A 17,905-nucleotide genomic window follows, 5' to 3' on the forward strand; every position below is an offset into this window, starting at 1 on the left:
CTTGCTTTTCTTAATTATGAAAAAGGGGTGATTAACAATAGTCATGGTGTTCGTTTGACGAACCCCTGATTTTCAATAGTGACTTGAATCTTCAAAAACATAAAGTATGATGTCAAGAGTTAAAGAATAAATAAGTATTATTACCTCTTAAGTGAAAACTATGGCTGGTTTTCGAATTACATGGTATTCGAGGGTGACGAGATTAATTTGAGCTTTTATTTGTTGAAAATCTCCCCCCCCCCCTTTTTATTCTTTTGGTGTTTCCTGATTCTAACTTTAGTATTCATGAAATGATTTGAAACGACTTAAAAAGTCGATCTTAACGGTTATTGCATGTACTGGTAAAAACTGATTGTGACGAGTTTTAAACCAACTTATCAAATCCGCCTATCTGCATATGCTACTAATCATGTTAGTAGGAAAGTTAAAAATTCTTTCCCCAGCGGGAGGAATTTTATATGAATTTAAACTTATCAATAATCCCCGTCAAAGCATCTCTATTAATTCTTAACTTTATTTGTATAGAGAATAGAAGTCGCATTTAAATTTAGCAGTAATTAGGCACAGACTCGCGGACTAATTTAATGCGTCAGGCAAAAATTATTAATATATTTGTAAGAATTCGTAATAATTTACCTATTTCTATTGTGCTTACAAGATATAGGCAAATACATTCTACTTGATTCGACTCGTATCGGATGAATTTTCTAATCTAACGAGATTAAGAATTCGTTTTTGATATCTACCCTCAATTCGGAAAAGGAAGGCACAATTCACATACATTTAGAATGTTCGCGTAGCGAATACGATTCAAGGAGGAATAAAATCAAAAGTTCGAAACACTTTTCGAATCTGCTTTCGGCAATTAATATACTAACTATCTTAAAACCGATATTTGTGAAAATAGGTTATCTAAGGCGTAACATCCAGTAATAACCATTAACGTTGAAAGATTTGTATTGAAATCATCGTAAATCACGTATAATGTATTAATAACATGACTCACCGTGTTGAGACAAAATCTCAAACCTGCACACGAGCGGCTGAACGCGCGCTGGCGGCGCCATACACGCTGCGGCGGCTCCTCGTCGTCGCTGGACCCCGAACAAAAAGAACTCAGCTCGGAACACGTAGAAAACGCGCTGTTATGACGCTCGACACGATTCGGTAGGCCCTTGGCCTGCGCTATAGACTTATGGTCGCGATGCCACGCTCGTGGTTGCAGATTTATACTTCAAATAAATCCGATTTTCGTTATTCGTTTGAAATAACGATAACGCAGGTAACACTTGAATATTCATTTCACTATGAAACGTAACGGACTTAAATAAAAACTATTTAAAAAGAAAAAACTGAACTTTCTACTTCAATCTCGAAAGTTCGTATAAAATTATTATTTAAATTTAAATTATGTATATATGTAATTTAAAATAAAGTATTTTAAAATTACATATAATCTAACGACTTGCGTACGGTTTGAAAAAACGACGCAACAATGATAATATTTCTGGTGGCTTGCTGGAACTGTGGTGAGTTTTGTCCCCCACCACTCGCGGCGCTGGCGGCGGTACCACGTGACGGGCTTAAAACTAGCACCATCTAGCGACTTCACGGGGAAAAAGGCGATGTACTCTCTCTCATAATGGACTACGGACGTCAAACGGAACACATAATATATTTTTCGTGATTTTCACTCATTACCAACTCAATACTCATTACGCTAGGACCACAGCACAGGACCACAGCTAGGACTATAGACTATAAACTGTACGAACATTTTGAATCTGGCAATTATAGCTTTTATTTTAATTCTTTATAATCTGCGACGTGTTCACTCACGCGAAGTTATTTATCTATCCGGAGGAGCTTTATTTTACAATATTAGGTACATTGATTTTCTACTGTCTGTTTTATTGATAGAACTTTTGTTCATGTATTCAATTCTAAAATAAAGCAATAATTAATTCATTAGTTGGTTAAGTAAACTAACACAAAATGTTAATTGCTTCTTTTGGAAGATACCAATGGCCGTATAGTTTTAGTGTTATTGAGTGTTTGTCTGTGCGGGAACTATAAATCGAAATGTTTCTATTCAAGAATGTGATTATGGACACTTTGCATTGGAGAAAATGGTTTCTTTTTCTAGTCATAGCCTTAAGTCGAAGGCTAGATTTGGTAAATGGTGAGTATTCATAGTACTATGAATATTGGTATTTATGGATATGTACATTGACATTAGGTCCTAAATCGACACTAGTTTATCTAATGTAGAGTTACTCTAAACTACCTATTCTATCATGCATTCAAGTGTTTCAATCAGATACAAACAGGTCAAAGTTTCATAGTAGTTGTTATGTATTTCTAGACTTTTGTGTTACAAATAGGTTCAAAATATACATTGTATGCGGAAATATTTTCCATTGGTATTCAAGGATGCTGTAATAAGTAGCTAAACAACTACGAAACTTTGGTTCAAGAGAATCATCAAAATATGTAAATGATTTATTGTTTTAATTTTTACTCATTTGCATAATATTTCCGTGCAAAACCTGTTTTGTACATCATTTTATATTTATGACATGACTATACATATATACATACAAATTGGTAATATAAACTTCTTATAAAATATAACTTTATTTCACATATCTTTATAATTTTTGAACATATGAAATTCCAATATGAATCCTTGTTCTCAACAAAGTACCCAATTCATAGTTTATTCTGAAGCAACCCATACATTAAACATTACTTATTCCTAACTAGAGGTCCGCCCCGGCTTCGCCCGTGGTACATATTTCGCAATAAAAGGTAGCCTATGTCCTTTCTCGGGTATCAAAATATCTCCATACCAAATTTCATGCAAATTGGTTCAGTAGTTTAGGCGTGATTGAGTAACAGACAGACAGACAGAGTTACTTTCGCATTTATAATATTAGTATGGATCAGTAAGTATAGTACCTGTGCTAGAGGATTCTTCCTGTCTGTAAAATTTCCTTTACTCATGTTTGCTCATAGTCATTTCTAGAGTATTTAGCTATTCTAGCAGTGGTAGTAAGTTTAATTATTGTTCCATCGATACATAATGCTAATGCTGATTTGAATTCTTTATTTTAGGCTTGAAGTGTTACTGCAATATTGAAAGTTCCAGCTGCCCTAATTCGACATGTGAAACTGATGGTTTTTGCTATGCTTCTACAACAATTGACAATGGGGTGCAAAAGTACACCTACCAGTGAGTATTTGTTTTATACAATATAGCCTAAGTTCTAAATAGTTTCCAAAATTGGGGCACACATTCACTGGCTGTACCTTCTACAAACTTACATTGGTACTTACTTACTTTCTGTTCATTTAAATGTAATTTATAAGGAAATAATAACAATATAATTGTTTGTATAAAGCGCAGTGCAGATTGATACTCTAGGGGTTTAAAGGTACATATTTTAGTAAAACAGTAAATTATAATTGTTTTAGTTTCTTTAACTAGTTTATTAAAATTTTCTGTGATTGTTACAATTGGCAAAATATCAACACAAATCTAATTGCGTTTGAGTCTTTAATATAATCACATTTTAATCAATTTTATCAAATCATTGACATGTGTAGTGAGGTGGCCTTAAGCTGTTTGAAAAGCAAAGCTTTCCCTCCTGTGTATCCAATGATATGCAGACAACCAAGAAATTATTGCTGTACAAACGATTTCTGCAATACTGATGAGGTATACCGAGAAAAAATTTCAAAACTACTTCATGCCTCAACAATGGGTAAGAGATTCTACGCACTTGTGGGCGTGTGATACCTTCTTTGAAGACACAAATTTTGAGTTGTTTGTTGTACTCTTAGATTTATAATTGCATAATTGCCTTGACATATATTACCCATAAGTTTTGTGTTGAGATGCCAATATTCTAACAAATACGCTTATGATTTAGTGATTTGAATATGTACCTACTAAGCGAGAAGATTATGTCTGGCCCATAAGTTGAAAGTTAATTAGTATGTTTTGAATGATGTGTAATGTTAACAAATACTATATTTTTTCGAGTGTGCATTGGTTTTGCTTTAACATACTAAACATTATGTATGGTGGTTCCACTCGCGGCGCAGTTGTATCGAGCTGAAAGCTTTGATACCCATCGAGCACCCGTTCAGTTGCTCCACTACGAGAACTCGAAACGAATCGGTGGTGATAGAGTGTTGTAAGTCACATGATATGTGCAATCGGGACCTGCGCCTGGAGATTCAGTCGAAGCCACCAGGTAGGAGCCGCGCGGAAGGTAGTGCCCTCGATGTGATGCTAACTTGCAAACTAGCTTGCCGCTCTTGCCACTGGACACCTTATTAATACCAAATGCGTAGCACCAATGTTTTTGTCAACGTTAAACTTATAGACGGATTGAACTACCTATCCTTTCGGCTCTTAATTTACTAAGTACATATTGATGAGAAAGTATAAGCTCAAATGGACATTCTTGTTACGCTTTTGTTTAATTAATATTTCACTTCTTCTAGCTCCCAAATGAACGCGGCTAGCCTACAGCTTGGTATTGGCCGCGAAGCAGCATGGCTGTGTGTGTTTTTTTATGATTTGACTAATTTCTTTCTCCTTCTTTAAGTTGACCGGCATTGATCACCGAGTAGGGTTTAAATTATATTCACTAATTTAATAATTTATGGTGTAGATGTTGGAACCAAGACACGATATTTCCTCCCGGAGATAGACCTATATGGTGTCGCGAGGACGAATCTCCCGATTTATTTTGCTGCGCAACGGACTTCTGTAATAGCGACTTCTTTCCAGGTATGGAAATTGCTAGAAATGTGTCGTCCGGGCGTCTATCTGGGGTAGCTTTGTAATGTTATGTCCTCGTCAGCATTTGTTGGTGCCGTCATGATTAATGGCATAGTAAATTATTACCATAACTCCATTATATTTGTATACTTTCATTTCAAAAGGAGCCAATTTACCGCATGAAGGAAAAAAAAGCGTAGAATGTATTTGCCGTCTGGGACCATTATAGTCAGCATTTATGTCTTACTGTTGTTTTTTCGCAGCTCTTCGTTTTTTATTGAATGTGGCTTGATGCCATGTTACAAATAATACAATATTTTTTCGAATACAATTTTAAAATATGGGAAATCATTTTGAAGGTAATGTAAAAATAAAATAAAAATTATACGTTTACTTAAACAATGGAGCAGAGAGCGGTCGCCTCCATGCAGCGATTACGTATGTCTTGCGTGCATAGTTCATTTATGATATGAGGAATGTCTTAGTTGTTCGACCAATGGGAATTAATAATAATGTGAGTGATCATAAGCCGGTTTATATTAATTTTAGCATGTTTTTCATTTCTTTACTAACAATAAGTTTACTCAGAATGTTCTTTTTTGATGCTTTTTTAGTTTTAGTTTATTATATATAGCATGTTTTAACTAATTTATGCTGCATAGCAATCGAATTATGGGCTAACAGGCTATTTTTAATTAAATTAATAATAGCGTAATATAAACATTCCCAATCATATTAATAATAAAAATAAATGGACATAACATCAAGTTCTTAGAAATGTTATTTTCATTAGATATTTCTCTTTTGTTTACTGTATTTTCTCTTTCTAATTACTTTGAATACCACGCCTGTAAATATTATAAGTCTCGCTTTCATAATTACTGGTTAAAACCGTTTGTGTATTTTACTTTTTCAATATAACGTTATTAATTTAATCTACACTTTGATCTTAGGAAAATTATTCTCGCCAACGCTCCAATTAACTCAATGTTTTTTTGCTTTTTTTCAATTCAATCAAATTAATTGCTTTTTCTGTACCTAAAGTCATAGCAAATTAGACGAAATTATATATAAAATTCTTCAAGAGTCCTTGTGTAGTTTAAGAGTTTACTTACTGGTGACAAACATCTTGACACGAGATTTAAATACTAATTGTTAGATTTTTTAAATATGTAGTAAATGTGGTGACGTGTTCGTGGTGATGGGCTAATTTGTATGTATATAATTCAGATATGTTTGTTTAAGATAGTCAATTTCAATCAACACCCAGTATCAATTTATTTTCTTTGTTTCGAGTTTATCGGAATTCCTTCTACCATTAAAGTCCTTTATATCAGGTCTGTGCAATTTAAACGCACTGTATGTCAATGTTTTGTTTATCATCGATATTCGCATTTGTATACCAAGGACTCCACGCGACTGTTCACGGATATGCCATCTGAATATGTAGTGGCATTGAATATGTAGTGAAAACAATTCGTACCTACTCCGGGATGTGTGAGATAAGGTTGCGAATTTATCGTTGGTAATGTATCGATAAAAGAAAATTAGGTATTATATTTTTTGCCATGCAATCGTTATTAATCATCAAAGATTTTCCTATTTTATTTTGAAAGATTTTGTACAGTTTTGTATCGATTTTTGACAAAATGTTTAACACCAAAGTGCCGGGCTCGTCAGCGACAGCATGGCAAGTAGTGCCTTGGATAATGGGTTTGATGGTGCTGGGAGTGTGCGCAGCGATCAGTATATGGTTGATCAAGAGGCCTGGCCGGAAGGGCCACTCCCTACCGCCATACGCACCGGAGGACTCGCTCTGCGAAACCCGACATCCTATGATCAAGACGACGATTCGTGATATGATCGAACTTACTACCTCTGGATCGGGGTCTGGTGAGTAGACTTCAATATAATAATGAATACTCACATTAAATATTTCCTAACACGTGCTGATGTTCAAATTTATTTTATGGAGATTATGTCCCGGTTTACTTTTCAAGGTTGCTAGGAATGTTTGAAATTCGCAGAAATACTTGTTTTTATGTAACTTGTTTACTGTGTTTACGTTTTGTTATCAAATGATATTGTATAAAGTATAAACAGTTTTTATCGATTCTACATAATCATAGGTAATTTGTATATAGATTGACAACTTTAAAGTTATAAGATGGTTATAAGTCAAGGAGATGTAAATTAAGATAATATTATTATGCAATCTAGATACATAGTAATATGCACCTAACTAGTGTATCAACTATCAACGCAACGAAACATGAACACTGCTATCGATTGCTTTCCTATAATGGATTATATTACTTGGAATATTTTTACTCTTTATTCTGTAATCTTCAACTCGTCCGCGTAATATAAAATAGAAAAGTATTATGAGTATAAAAGGGTAAAAAAAAACATTTTAATCAATTTAGCGTTTAGGCGTGTAATAACATATTACACAAACATTTGCAGTTTGCACACGTTTACCAAAATTTTTGAAGTGAAAACTTCTTTAGCGGCGTTGGGTATAAAATCTTAAACTTGCGTCAGGACACGTGACCTGATCGAAAAAGCGTAAGACGGATGGATATCAAACATGCTCAACGTTAATAATCAAGTTTTCACTTCTGCCGGCACTCGGGGTGCAACCCGTCTTTTTTTTGGTGAATTTTGAACAAAACTTTCCATTTTTTAGGTTTGCCACTGCTAGTTCAACGTTCCATTGCGAGACAGATTCAGCTGATGGATATCATTGGTAAAGGCCGTTTCGGTGAAGTGTGGCGCGGTCGCTGGCGTGGCGAGAACGTCGCCGTGAAAATATTCTCCTCCCGCGAAGAGTGCTCTTGGTTCCGCGAAGCAGAGATCTATCAAACGGTCATGTTGCGTCACGAAAATATATTGGGTTTCATCGCTGCTGACAATAAAGGTGCGGCAGTTGGTTGTAGTGGAATATATTGTGGTACTACAAAGGGCAAGACAGTTTTGCATTCAGGATTTTTTTGCGCGATCAGCTCCATCTAATGTCTTATCGAACATACAATTTCTTTTTTTTTGGTCTTTTTATATGTCATCCCGAAAAGAAGAAAGCGCAATCCAGTCCATTATGTTTGGGAAATTCCTGCATGCAAAAGTGTTATTGCACTTCTACATACCGTATCCTAATATTAATTATGCTCAGTTCGTTTCTCTTGCTAAATTTTGTTTACGATTCATATGTACTAAGTTTAAGCATCTTTCTCTACTCAGATAACGGTACCTGGACACAGTTGTGGCTGATCACCGACTACCATGAGAATGGATCTCTCTTCGACTTCTTGACCACTCGCACTATTGACTCCAATACGCTGGTCACTATGGCGTTGTCTATTGCTACCGGTCTGGCTCATTTACATATGGATATTGTGGGCACTAAAGGTAATTGTAATGGCAAAGGTAATTTTGTGTTTGTAACTTTTATATTCCCTGAGGATAGACGTATGTACTTTGAAATAAGGTTGTGTATTGTTTGCAACATAAAATTTGCTGTGTTTTGTTATATTATAATAAATACCTTTATCACTGATGTTAGTTTTATATTTTGTATACTTTCAGGTAAACCAGCGATCGCTCATCGCGATCTGAAGTCGAAGAATATTCTTGTGAAGAGCAATTTGACTTGCGTCATCGGTGACTTGGGTTTGGCCGTGCGACATAACGTGGCGAGTGATTCCGTCGATGTGCCTTCTACTAACCGTGTCGGTACAAAGCGATACATGGCGCCTGAGGTGCGTTTTAAAGATCTTTGACAGACTTAAACTTTGGGATAATTGTTTAATTATAGCGTGAAATACTTACTTAATACTACTATTTGCACAAATAAATGTTATTAAAACATTAATTTTGTCAAAGAATCTCACAATTATAATTCACTCTCCATTATTTTCCAATTCTTTCGCAGTTTTGATAATGTCAACGTTCATAGTATTTAGATAAAGTCTATAAATTCCAGTTTATTACCAAATCAATAATTAAAACCTTATCACCGGATATAGTTCATTGGGGGTGTTATCGTGTTATTTCATCTATATTAAATACAAATATCTTTGGTGAACGAGCTAGATAGCGCCAGTGACGTCACAAACTGTCGACTATTATTGAAGTATGCGATAATAACGAGCCGATATTTTGCAGGTATTGGACGAAAGCATGGATTCGAGGCAATTTGATCCTTACAAGCGTTCGGATGTGTATTCGTTTGGGTTGGTCTTGTGGGAAATGGCCCGTCGGTGCGGGAGTATGCCTGATGAGTACCAGCCCCCGTACTATGACTGTGTGCCGCCAGACCCGGCTTTAGAGGATATGAGACGGGTCGTTTGCACCGAGAAGAGACGCCCCAATGTACCCAATAGATGGCACTCGGATCCGGTAAGTGTTGAAAGTTCTGCCTTGCGAATGTATTAAACTTGTTTAAATTTGCGAACGCAAATCTCAAACTATGACTTTCTTTGCTCAGTTCGACATAAATTCTCAGAAATGATATAATAAATTGATGTGTTACATTGCAATGGCGATTTTTTTATTGAGCTTCTCGTTCGTCCAGGTGCTATCGGCTATATCGAAAGTGATGAAGGAGTGTTGGTACCAGAACCCGGCGGCTCGGCTAACGGCGCTGCGGATAAAGAAGACGCTCGCCAACATCGGCACGGCGGATCAGATTAAATTGTAAAATGTGATTAAAGCCAAGTTTCCAAGTCTTCTGTCCCTTTCTATTGCTAAGAAACTCCCTACGTTAGAACGGGATAAATGTAGTTTTTCACTACACTCGCGGCATTTCTAAGCGATAGAAAGAGGTGGAAAGTTTCGAATTCAGTCCGTAAATGGGGCTTGGCTCTCAGGCCCTTAGTGAGGAGAGTTCTTCGCCTTTTTGATAAACTCTAAAGTGGTTCATTATGTGGATTATTATTAATGTTTAACTTTGCCTCGAAGGAAACTCTCCTCATGTAAACCGGCCTCAGGTTGGGAATATATTTTGTGGCCGTTTTTGTGACCGTCCGCCGGATCGAATTGGGTTATTTTTACTCAGATTTATCATTTACGCTTTTTTTAGTACGCATTAAGCATTGATTTATTTTTATATTTTTGAACGGCTTAGATTGTAATCGCTTTGACTTTGTATTAAGAAAATTTTAAATTTGATCATTATTTTTTCTTGAAGATCTTATTTTTGCGTTATTATTATTTTTATAAAATATAATATACTTATTAGATTACGTTCCGACAAATAATGTAGAGAATCGGATTCGGACCGGATAGGTAGTTTTATTTGATTTATATTCCCAGCCTTAGTACCTTCAATAATACCAGCCATTATTTATGTATCTTTTTCTAGAAATTCTAAGCAATATATTGTAGTGAAAAGTGGCTTTTGCTTAGTGTAGTTCTAGACATGTAGTTGGCAATTTACTAATTTGAAATTTATTGACTGTAAATCATATTTATATTAAAGCTAATTGTACGATTCTTCTACGAGCCTTACTTGTAGTCATATATTTGCTATTGTACGAACGTCTTATTTTGCTTTTGGCGCGAATGCGAAAGCTAGGTTTTTAGTGCTTAAGTATGTATAAATAAAATGATAGGTGCTTTTGTTGATATTGGTTTTACAATTTTTAATATTGTTAAATTATGATGATGGTTACAATGTATTATTGGAGGTGACTTAAATGGAATAATTAGCCGCGAACGCGGAGTCCACGCTTCCACACTAATAAAAATAATAAAAGTAGTTAAATACTATATCAAAGCAGTTATTAGACGAAAATTAATATACTCACTGACACGAAGTTAGAGTTATCAATTACTAACAGGGTATATTGTAAGGTAAAATCTACGTTGCAACATAAAAAGTTCAAATGTAAACAAGAGTTGTGATAAGTTACTTGATAGAAATTGTTAGTGTTTCGATGATAACATTTAAATGAGTATGTAAGCGGGAAGCGTGGGCTCGGCGCGAGCTCGAGTGGTCCGCCTAGTCTTCTCTCCTGATCCTACCTCTTAGATTATAATCGACTAATGTTGGGCTCCCGTTTGATGTCAATGCTTTTCTTGCTCTATTTCCTCGTATACTGGTACTAATTTTGCGAACTATAATCTTTTTGCAAAGTTTTGTAGTTTAAGTTTAAAGTTTTGTAACAACTCGTATAATGGTTGTTGTTGTTACAAAACATTTTGCTATGTTTTCGAACAACTCGTGCAATGGTATACATTTAGCGATGTTTTGTAACAACTCGTGAAATGGTATAAATTTTGCAAAGTTTTGTAACAACTCGTAAAATGGTATACATTTTGCGATGTTTTGTAACAACTCGTATAATGGTCTACATTATGAGAAGTTTTGTAACAACTCGTAGACTGGTATACATTTTGCCGAGTTTTATAACAATTCATTGGAGCTTCCGTTTTGTTTTCGAAATATTCGAATTTCACTTTTCCTACAATAATAATGGTATTTTGAATTTTTTTTAATAATGGTATTTTTTTTTGAATAAGGGTAACTAATCGATAATTTTTCTGTTTCCCTGTGACGAAGAGCTCACATCGAACGGGCCCAAAAGAGCATTTATTGTACTAACATGTTATATGGACTTTGAGTTGTAGTGATATTTTTCGTTACCAAGTATGTAGTTATTAAAGTTTTGTTGAGGGCCCCTGATTCCGTTTATTTATATTATTATAGCACATAATTATATAAAAGTGTGATTATTAAATTACGTAACATCTTTTGTAAACAATATTCTGTGATAGACGGTAAATCGCAGCTAATCGGATTAAGTTGTCTTTATTTATTTGCATATACGTATTATTTAATTAGTTTATATGTAAGTATCTTGATCGTATATTGAACTAAAATAATATATATTGCACATAGTTGTTTTGGCCCGGTATATTTATAAATTAGATTTATTAATTAGCGTTGTTCCATAAGTAACGATTTTGTGGTGTACATATTTTACAATTTGTTACGATTTTTACTTTTCACTAACATTAGTAGCTAAGTACGAATAGTTATATCGCTATGTTCGAATATGTTCGCTAGGAGCGTTGCACGAATCGAGTTTCATTTAAATATCATAATTATAAAGAGATATTTAATTGATAAGTACCGTTATCGTATTTATAAGGTGAAATTGAATTCACTAAATCGATGTTCTTCACGTAAGTGGTACTAAGCAGTTCTCTGTATTTAGGATAAGTCGATAGGCGTAGGCCTCGAGAAGAGTTCTTGTACCTTTTTATTGTTAATTTATGATATCTTTTTGGAAAACCGCTTAAAATTGTTTAAATTTTATAATTATACGTTAGCAGTCATGGGGTTACGAAGGAAATTACGTTTTATAAAAAAACTAGCGACCCGCCCCGGCTTCGCACGGGTGCAATGCTGATACTAAATACACTACAGAAAGACTGTGAACCATAGACATTAATGTATGTCTGTGCTGTGACTGTGAACGTTGTATATAAAAACATAGCGGCCCGGCCGGCCGGTACCGCCGCAAACGCAATTTTTAAATCTGTAATATCTTCGAAAATATTCACTTAAATCATACGGTGTAAAGGGCCATATAGATCTATATTAAATGAACAATGTATTCAAGGTATTTAATTGGTTAAGGATTAATGCTGTATTGGTTAAAATCGCTTCGAAAATTTGCCATTATTTGTCGTAAAAAGTAAATGACAACAAAAAAGTTATTGTGGGTTATCCATAAGAGATAGACATATACCATCGCGGACTTTTCTGTAGACCTTTTCAATGTATAATACTTAGTACATTATTTTGATAAAACTCGTAGGGTTCAGCCTGCGTTTGCAATGTAAGCGAAAAAGGAATGAAATTTTTTACGACATCACATTAGAAACCTCAAAAATAACAGTACTTCTCCACTATTTAATGGATGTTATTATACATATAAACCTTCCTCTTGAATCACTCCATCTATTAAAAAAAACGCATCAAAATCCGTTGCGTAGTTTCAAAGATTTAAGCGTACAAAGGGACATAGAGACATAGGGACAGAGAAAGCGAATTTGTTTTATACTATGTAGTGATACGTAAGCAGTGATGAGTTTACGATGGAAAATACAGTGGCGTTATTGAGTTTTTTGGATGAATGCTATCATGCTTCATAAAACTGATGGGCTAAATAACTAAATAATGAATTCAGGAAACATAATGATGTCGTATATCTTCCATATATAAAAATAAATCTTGAACAGCTAGACCGATTTCGATATTTATTTTTTTTTAAATGTGTTTTAGACGGATCTTACGAAAAATACTTAAAATAATAAAATTGGAATACTTAACTATTTAAACTTAACGCGTTTGTCCGCGCACGAATGTGCGAAGAAAGGACTAGGTCTGTCGGTCAGCCAGTTTAAAATAGTTTTAGTTCGATTATGGATATTAATTTACATTCCAACCTGTACTTAACTTTAAAGTTTTAAATTATATTACATCTGAAAGAAAATATAGGAAAAATATCCTCAGTTTGATGTAAAAAGCATTATAATTAACCATCATCAATGAGACATCTGGTGAAGTCAAAGAGTAGGTACTTACTTCAAATAAAAATCACAATATTAATTAATTTCTTTCGTGAAGTCATGACTGTTTAACGTAAATTAAATAACAATATGGTGTGTAGAACTAAGCAAAAGAAGTAAAATTATAAATGGCACCTATTGTATTTGACTATAATAATTTGGGCGTGGTCTCTTTGGGGCGTGGTTTAAAAATATTCGGAGTTTGTATATAAGGAGATATAAGTATATTTATAAGAGTAAATTTTAATCGTTTAGATTTCATACATTTCGAGTAACTAGGATTACTTTAGGGATAATATAAGCGAGTCAAAGTAAACCGCGTTTTACAATATGCTTTATATTTTCACATGTATAATTTTAATGCACATTGACATAGAATTTACGTTATATAATTATTTCCACAGGCATTGAATTACTCTTCCGTGTAATCAGTAGGGCATTACCATCCAAGTCTGTATCCATACTGATGTTTTAAAGGTATACTATATTAGTCTGATACGTTATATCTTATTGTGAATTTGTACGTAATTTATTTTTCCAATATTTTCCTTTTACTATATCTATCATATTGTTTTTAATGTATAACCGATTGTTGTCAATTTCGTTTCTTATTTGCATATTTTATTTGCAAATAGGTATATATTTTCTCTAAATAGGTACATAATTCATACAAGATATTTTACTAAACCTGTATAACTAGTATATCAATGTTCCATACTTATACATACGTATAAACAATAATAGACTGATGTATATTTTAGAATGTTCAACTACAATTAATAAACCGACACCAACAAAGGGCATCCATCAGCAGCAAATAATAACAAGACAATAGTAAATTATATACCTATTTAAACACTAAAATCTGATACTATTTATTAGTAAATAATAATTATGGCAGTATTGCTGTATGTATAATTACAGATGCTCTTTGGTGGCGTCGTGCGTGTGTCAACCGTGTTTTATATAAATTTGTATTTACAATATCCCTACTGATGATAATCTCGCTTAGATGTATCCTCGCTGAAATATATTAACAAATCTTCCAAATAAAGACTGTCAAATATACAGACAAGGAAAAATATTTAAATTGGAAATGTTTTATAGATCAGATACACGCTTAATATAGCGCTTAATTTAATATTTAATATTTTTATAATGAAGTTAAGAAATGTACCTAAATTTTATAACTTAAAATTCTACCTGATGATAAAGCAATACGACACCGTGTGTCCATTTCAGACTTGAATTCATAGTCTTACATTAAATATACAAATATTTTTATCATATTTTTAGTACTAGTGTAGGCTGTAGTATTTATAATCAGTACAATGTTACTTGCTTTCAAGACAATCATTGATTAAATATCCTACTTACGATATTATGATTATATATTTTTACACGTTCGTTCAATAGTTGTATTTATTTAAAAATCTTGGAAATGTTAACGCATTGGATATCAATGCGATATTCGAGAAGGTAACTTTTTTAATACGTTCATAATCCATCGATTACGATACGTTCATGATCCAAGCATCGCCTTGAACGTTTTGTTGTAAGGTACTGTAAGATTAAGTCCTCGTCTATGAATAATATAAAACATAATAACAATGGTCGTCACCAGTTATAAATTATCTCAGTACCATATACCAATAAATTTATACTGTTCAATTATTAAAAATATCTAAAAATGTTTGAAAACGTAGATGTCGAACTTGCATTTTGGGAATCTTTCGTTCTAGTCTGATTAAAATCACACAGTCTCTTTGTAATGTACTAGTAAGATTCTATTGGAAGTTATGTTCATTATAATTTTTATAAATAATACAGTCGGCGAAGTGTTAGGGATTTGTTGAATTAAGCTGTAAACATTGCATTGTTTGTTGTTACATTATTTATAATAGTATCGATGTTGTAAATTAAAAAATTCAAAAATGGTCAGCAAAAATAAATACTGATGTAATATTTCTTACTTGAATGTTAAAACTAACTGACTAAGGCGCGGGACATATACAAGCGGCGCGGCGCGCCGCGGGCGCGCTGCCGCGGCCGGCGTGCATCGGGTGCGCTATTGGCATTTTGTATGAAATAATTTTGGAAAGGCGGCGCACCCTTGGCACAACCGTGGCGTGCCGTCTCGACGCCTGTCCAAAATTCTTTCATACAAAATGTATAAGAAAGACGTGGTGCAAAACAGATTCAAGAGGTGCGCTTATGGCACGCCCGCGCCCGCGCCGCTTGTGTTTGACCCGCGCCTAACGTATCGTCGACTGTACTTTATTTATTTAAGAAAAATTTTTATTGTTAAGTAAGTACGTAAGTACCTAAAAAATCTAAATAGATTCGAAAGAAAATCACGTTCTATATAATACCGTAATATGTATACGTAATAATTGCTTTTCTTTTATAACTAATGTGCGTACTCCATTATCGAGGGTAAGATAATAATATCATTGCCAATTTCTAACATTCACAATTTGCCATTAAGGCAGTAGCGACTTTGGACTAGATAAAACACGTGTTCTTTTATTAAATTATTATTAGGTATGTACCTATCTAAGTTGTTTTTTTCTAAAATCGGATTTTATGATTTTAGTATATTTATAGGTAAGGATTTATAACACTTAAACAATTATTTCATACCTAAGCTTAAATGAGACCATTTAAATGCTTTTTTTAAATTTAATATGACGATAATTATTTTTGTATTATTTTTGCTTTTGCTTCTTTATGTCAAACACTCGAAAAAAAAATTAATATTAAGTAAGAATTAATGAGAAGATATATTTAGAACACAGTAAGATTTCGATCGTGGTTCAGTAAAGCATTGAATTGTTACAAAATACATTTTGATTGCATCTGACGAGCAATACCGAGAAAGTACAACACAGCAGCAATAAATATGTATGGACAAATTTTGCATCATATCACATGTTCATATGAATCCATTGATTCCAGATGAGTGATACTATAATCTGTACATAATATTATTTAATATCCCTTTTATGTAAGTTTTATTAATTGTTTATGGAGTGGTTTTAATTTAATAGAACAAGTGTTTTTATAAATGGTGTTTTTTATTTTATCCCCTCTTTCATCTTTGCTTTCGAATCAATTGTTATACCTAATGGAAATTAGAAAAATGTTAATAATAGTAAATATTTGTACAACAAATTGAAGTTTGGCGACTTGAAATGCAGGTTATTCAGAATTGAGAAATGTTATTCAGTTCTATGTTAAAAAGTTTTTTCAGCAGTTAATGGATATCTGCTTTTACTATATTTTGTAATGGTGTAGCAATTCGTTTCATTCATTCACCACAAAAATCTTAAAAGTAAGCTAGTCCACTAGCGGAGCAGCTCCTATTGGTGTTAGTGTGACTACTTCCTCGGCTATCCTAACTTACATTCAAATAATTTTTCAAATCGGATCCAGTTCCTGAGATTAACGCGATGAAACAAATTAACTCTTCAGCTCTATATAAGTATAGACTACAGATATATGAATGAAACTAGTTACCTATTTTATTTATACAGTATTTAATATTTATCTATGTCCTTATATGCACCTTATTGGTCGAGAATAATATTGATGGAATCGATTATGTAACTTAGCTGCCTGTTAAGTGTCATATCTATAACTTTACACAATAAGTACAATAACTATATTAAACTAATTAAGAATATAAAAAAGTAGTATTCATCACATCCAAAAATTGATCCTGACTCCAATTTACCAATGATGAATTGGGAAATAAGCAAACAAAGTTAAATTTGTAAAATTTTATTATAAAAATTCTTAATTAAATATATTGCTTGCAAACAAACAAACAAACAATTATAAAATATAAATACAAATACATCAAAAATAAAGTTCATTAGTAGTAAAACATTCTTATCTATGTTCAGTGGTAGATTTACAAGTTTGCTATGAATTTAAGCTATTAAATTTTTTTTGTGAAAGAAGTATAACCAAAGAGATAGAAAGAAAGAAAAATACAGTAGAATGCCGATTATCCAAGAGCCTATTAACCCAGTTGTGAAATTTTGCGAAACTGGTCTTAAATATTATGTATTATATAAAATAAGCGTATATATATTAAATAAACTAAATAAAGTTGTGCGACACTTTGTTTCTCTTCATTACCACATGTTCAATAATCCCAATGGACCCCACTCCTAATTTATTTTGGATAATCAGGCATAAATAAATCTGCATGATTGCAGTTATAAGTTTCAGCCTACTTGTAAATCCACTACAGTCTTATTATTTCTTAATTATTATTATAAAAAGTCTGGACGGATTAATTAAGATCATTATCAGAGAAAAATATTAAGTCAAACTAGTTTCTATGCATAAGACACTTTCTGCTCATAAGCTTCATCCTCATCATTCCCATATGGTTCATCACTGAATGTTGTATGACGCAGCTTGCACCACTGTGCTCCATACCTTAGCATCAGGATAATGACAATTAAAACAAACAGGGAAAGGACTGCCACAGCTGGGTACAACATGAGAAATGCCATT

The 17,905-nt window shown here is 33.4% G+C and overlaps 2 protein-coding genes across 4 annotated transcripts; one reads left to right on the forward strand and one right to left on the reverse strand.

The window, feature by feature from the left end:
* Positions 1-1,863: 1,863 nt before the first annotated feature.
* babo (TGF-beta receptor type-1 babo) lies at positions 1,864-15,367 on the forward strand. 3 transcript variants are annotated; one of them, XM_090102206.1, is made up of 9 exons: positions 1,864-2,182; positions 3,118-3,235; positions 3,610-3,767; positions 6,461-6,688; positions 7,485-7,715; positions 8,036-8,203; positions 8,381-8,553; positions 8,960-9,193; positions 9,369-15,367. In XM_090102206.1, the coding sequence occupies exons 1-9, from the start codon at positions 2,083-2,085 to the stop codon at positions 9,492-9,494; spliced, it is 1,536 nt and encodes a 511-aa protein (XP_089958332.1). In that variant the 5' UTR covers positions 1,864-2,082; the 3' UTR covers positions 9,495-15,367. The 3 variants fall into 3 exon arrangements, with proteins under 3 accessions (XP_089958332.1, XP_089958322.1, XP_089958326.1); XM_090102196.1 differs by lacking the exon at positions 3,610-3,767 and adding an exon at positions 4,111-4,262; XM_090102200.1 differs by lacking the exon at positions 3,610-3,767 and adding an exon at positions 4,686-4,804.
* A 1,840-nt stretch (positions 15,368-17,207) lies between these two features.
* wrm2 (wurmchen 2 transmembrane micropeptide) lies at positions 17,208-17,904 on the reverse strand. The gene has a single exon (XM_090102226.1). The coding sequence runs from the start codon at positions 17,902-17,904 to the stop codon at positions 17,725-17,727; it is 180 nt and encodes a 59-aa protein (XP_089958352.1). The 3' UTR covers positions 17,208-17,724.
* Position 17,905: the final 1 nt, after the last annotated feature.

This window comes from Colias eurytheme, chromosome 1 (assembly GCF_061535395.1).
Source record: "Colias eurytheme isolate Ceu_HAF_F1 chromosome 1, ilColEury1 Martin Lab GWU primary, whole genome shotgun sequence".
In the NCBI taxonomy this organism is placed as follows: Eukaryota; Metazoa; Arthropoda; class Insecta; order Lepidoptera; family Pieridae; genus Colias; species Colias eurytheme.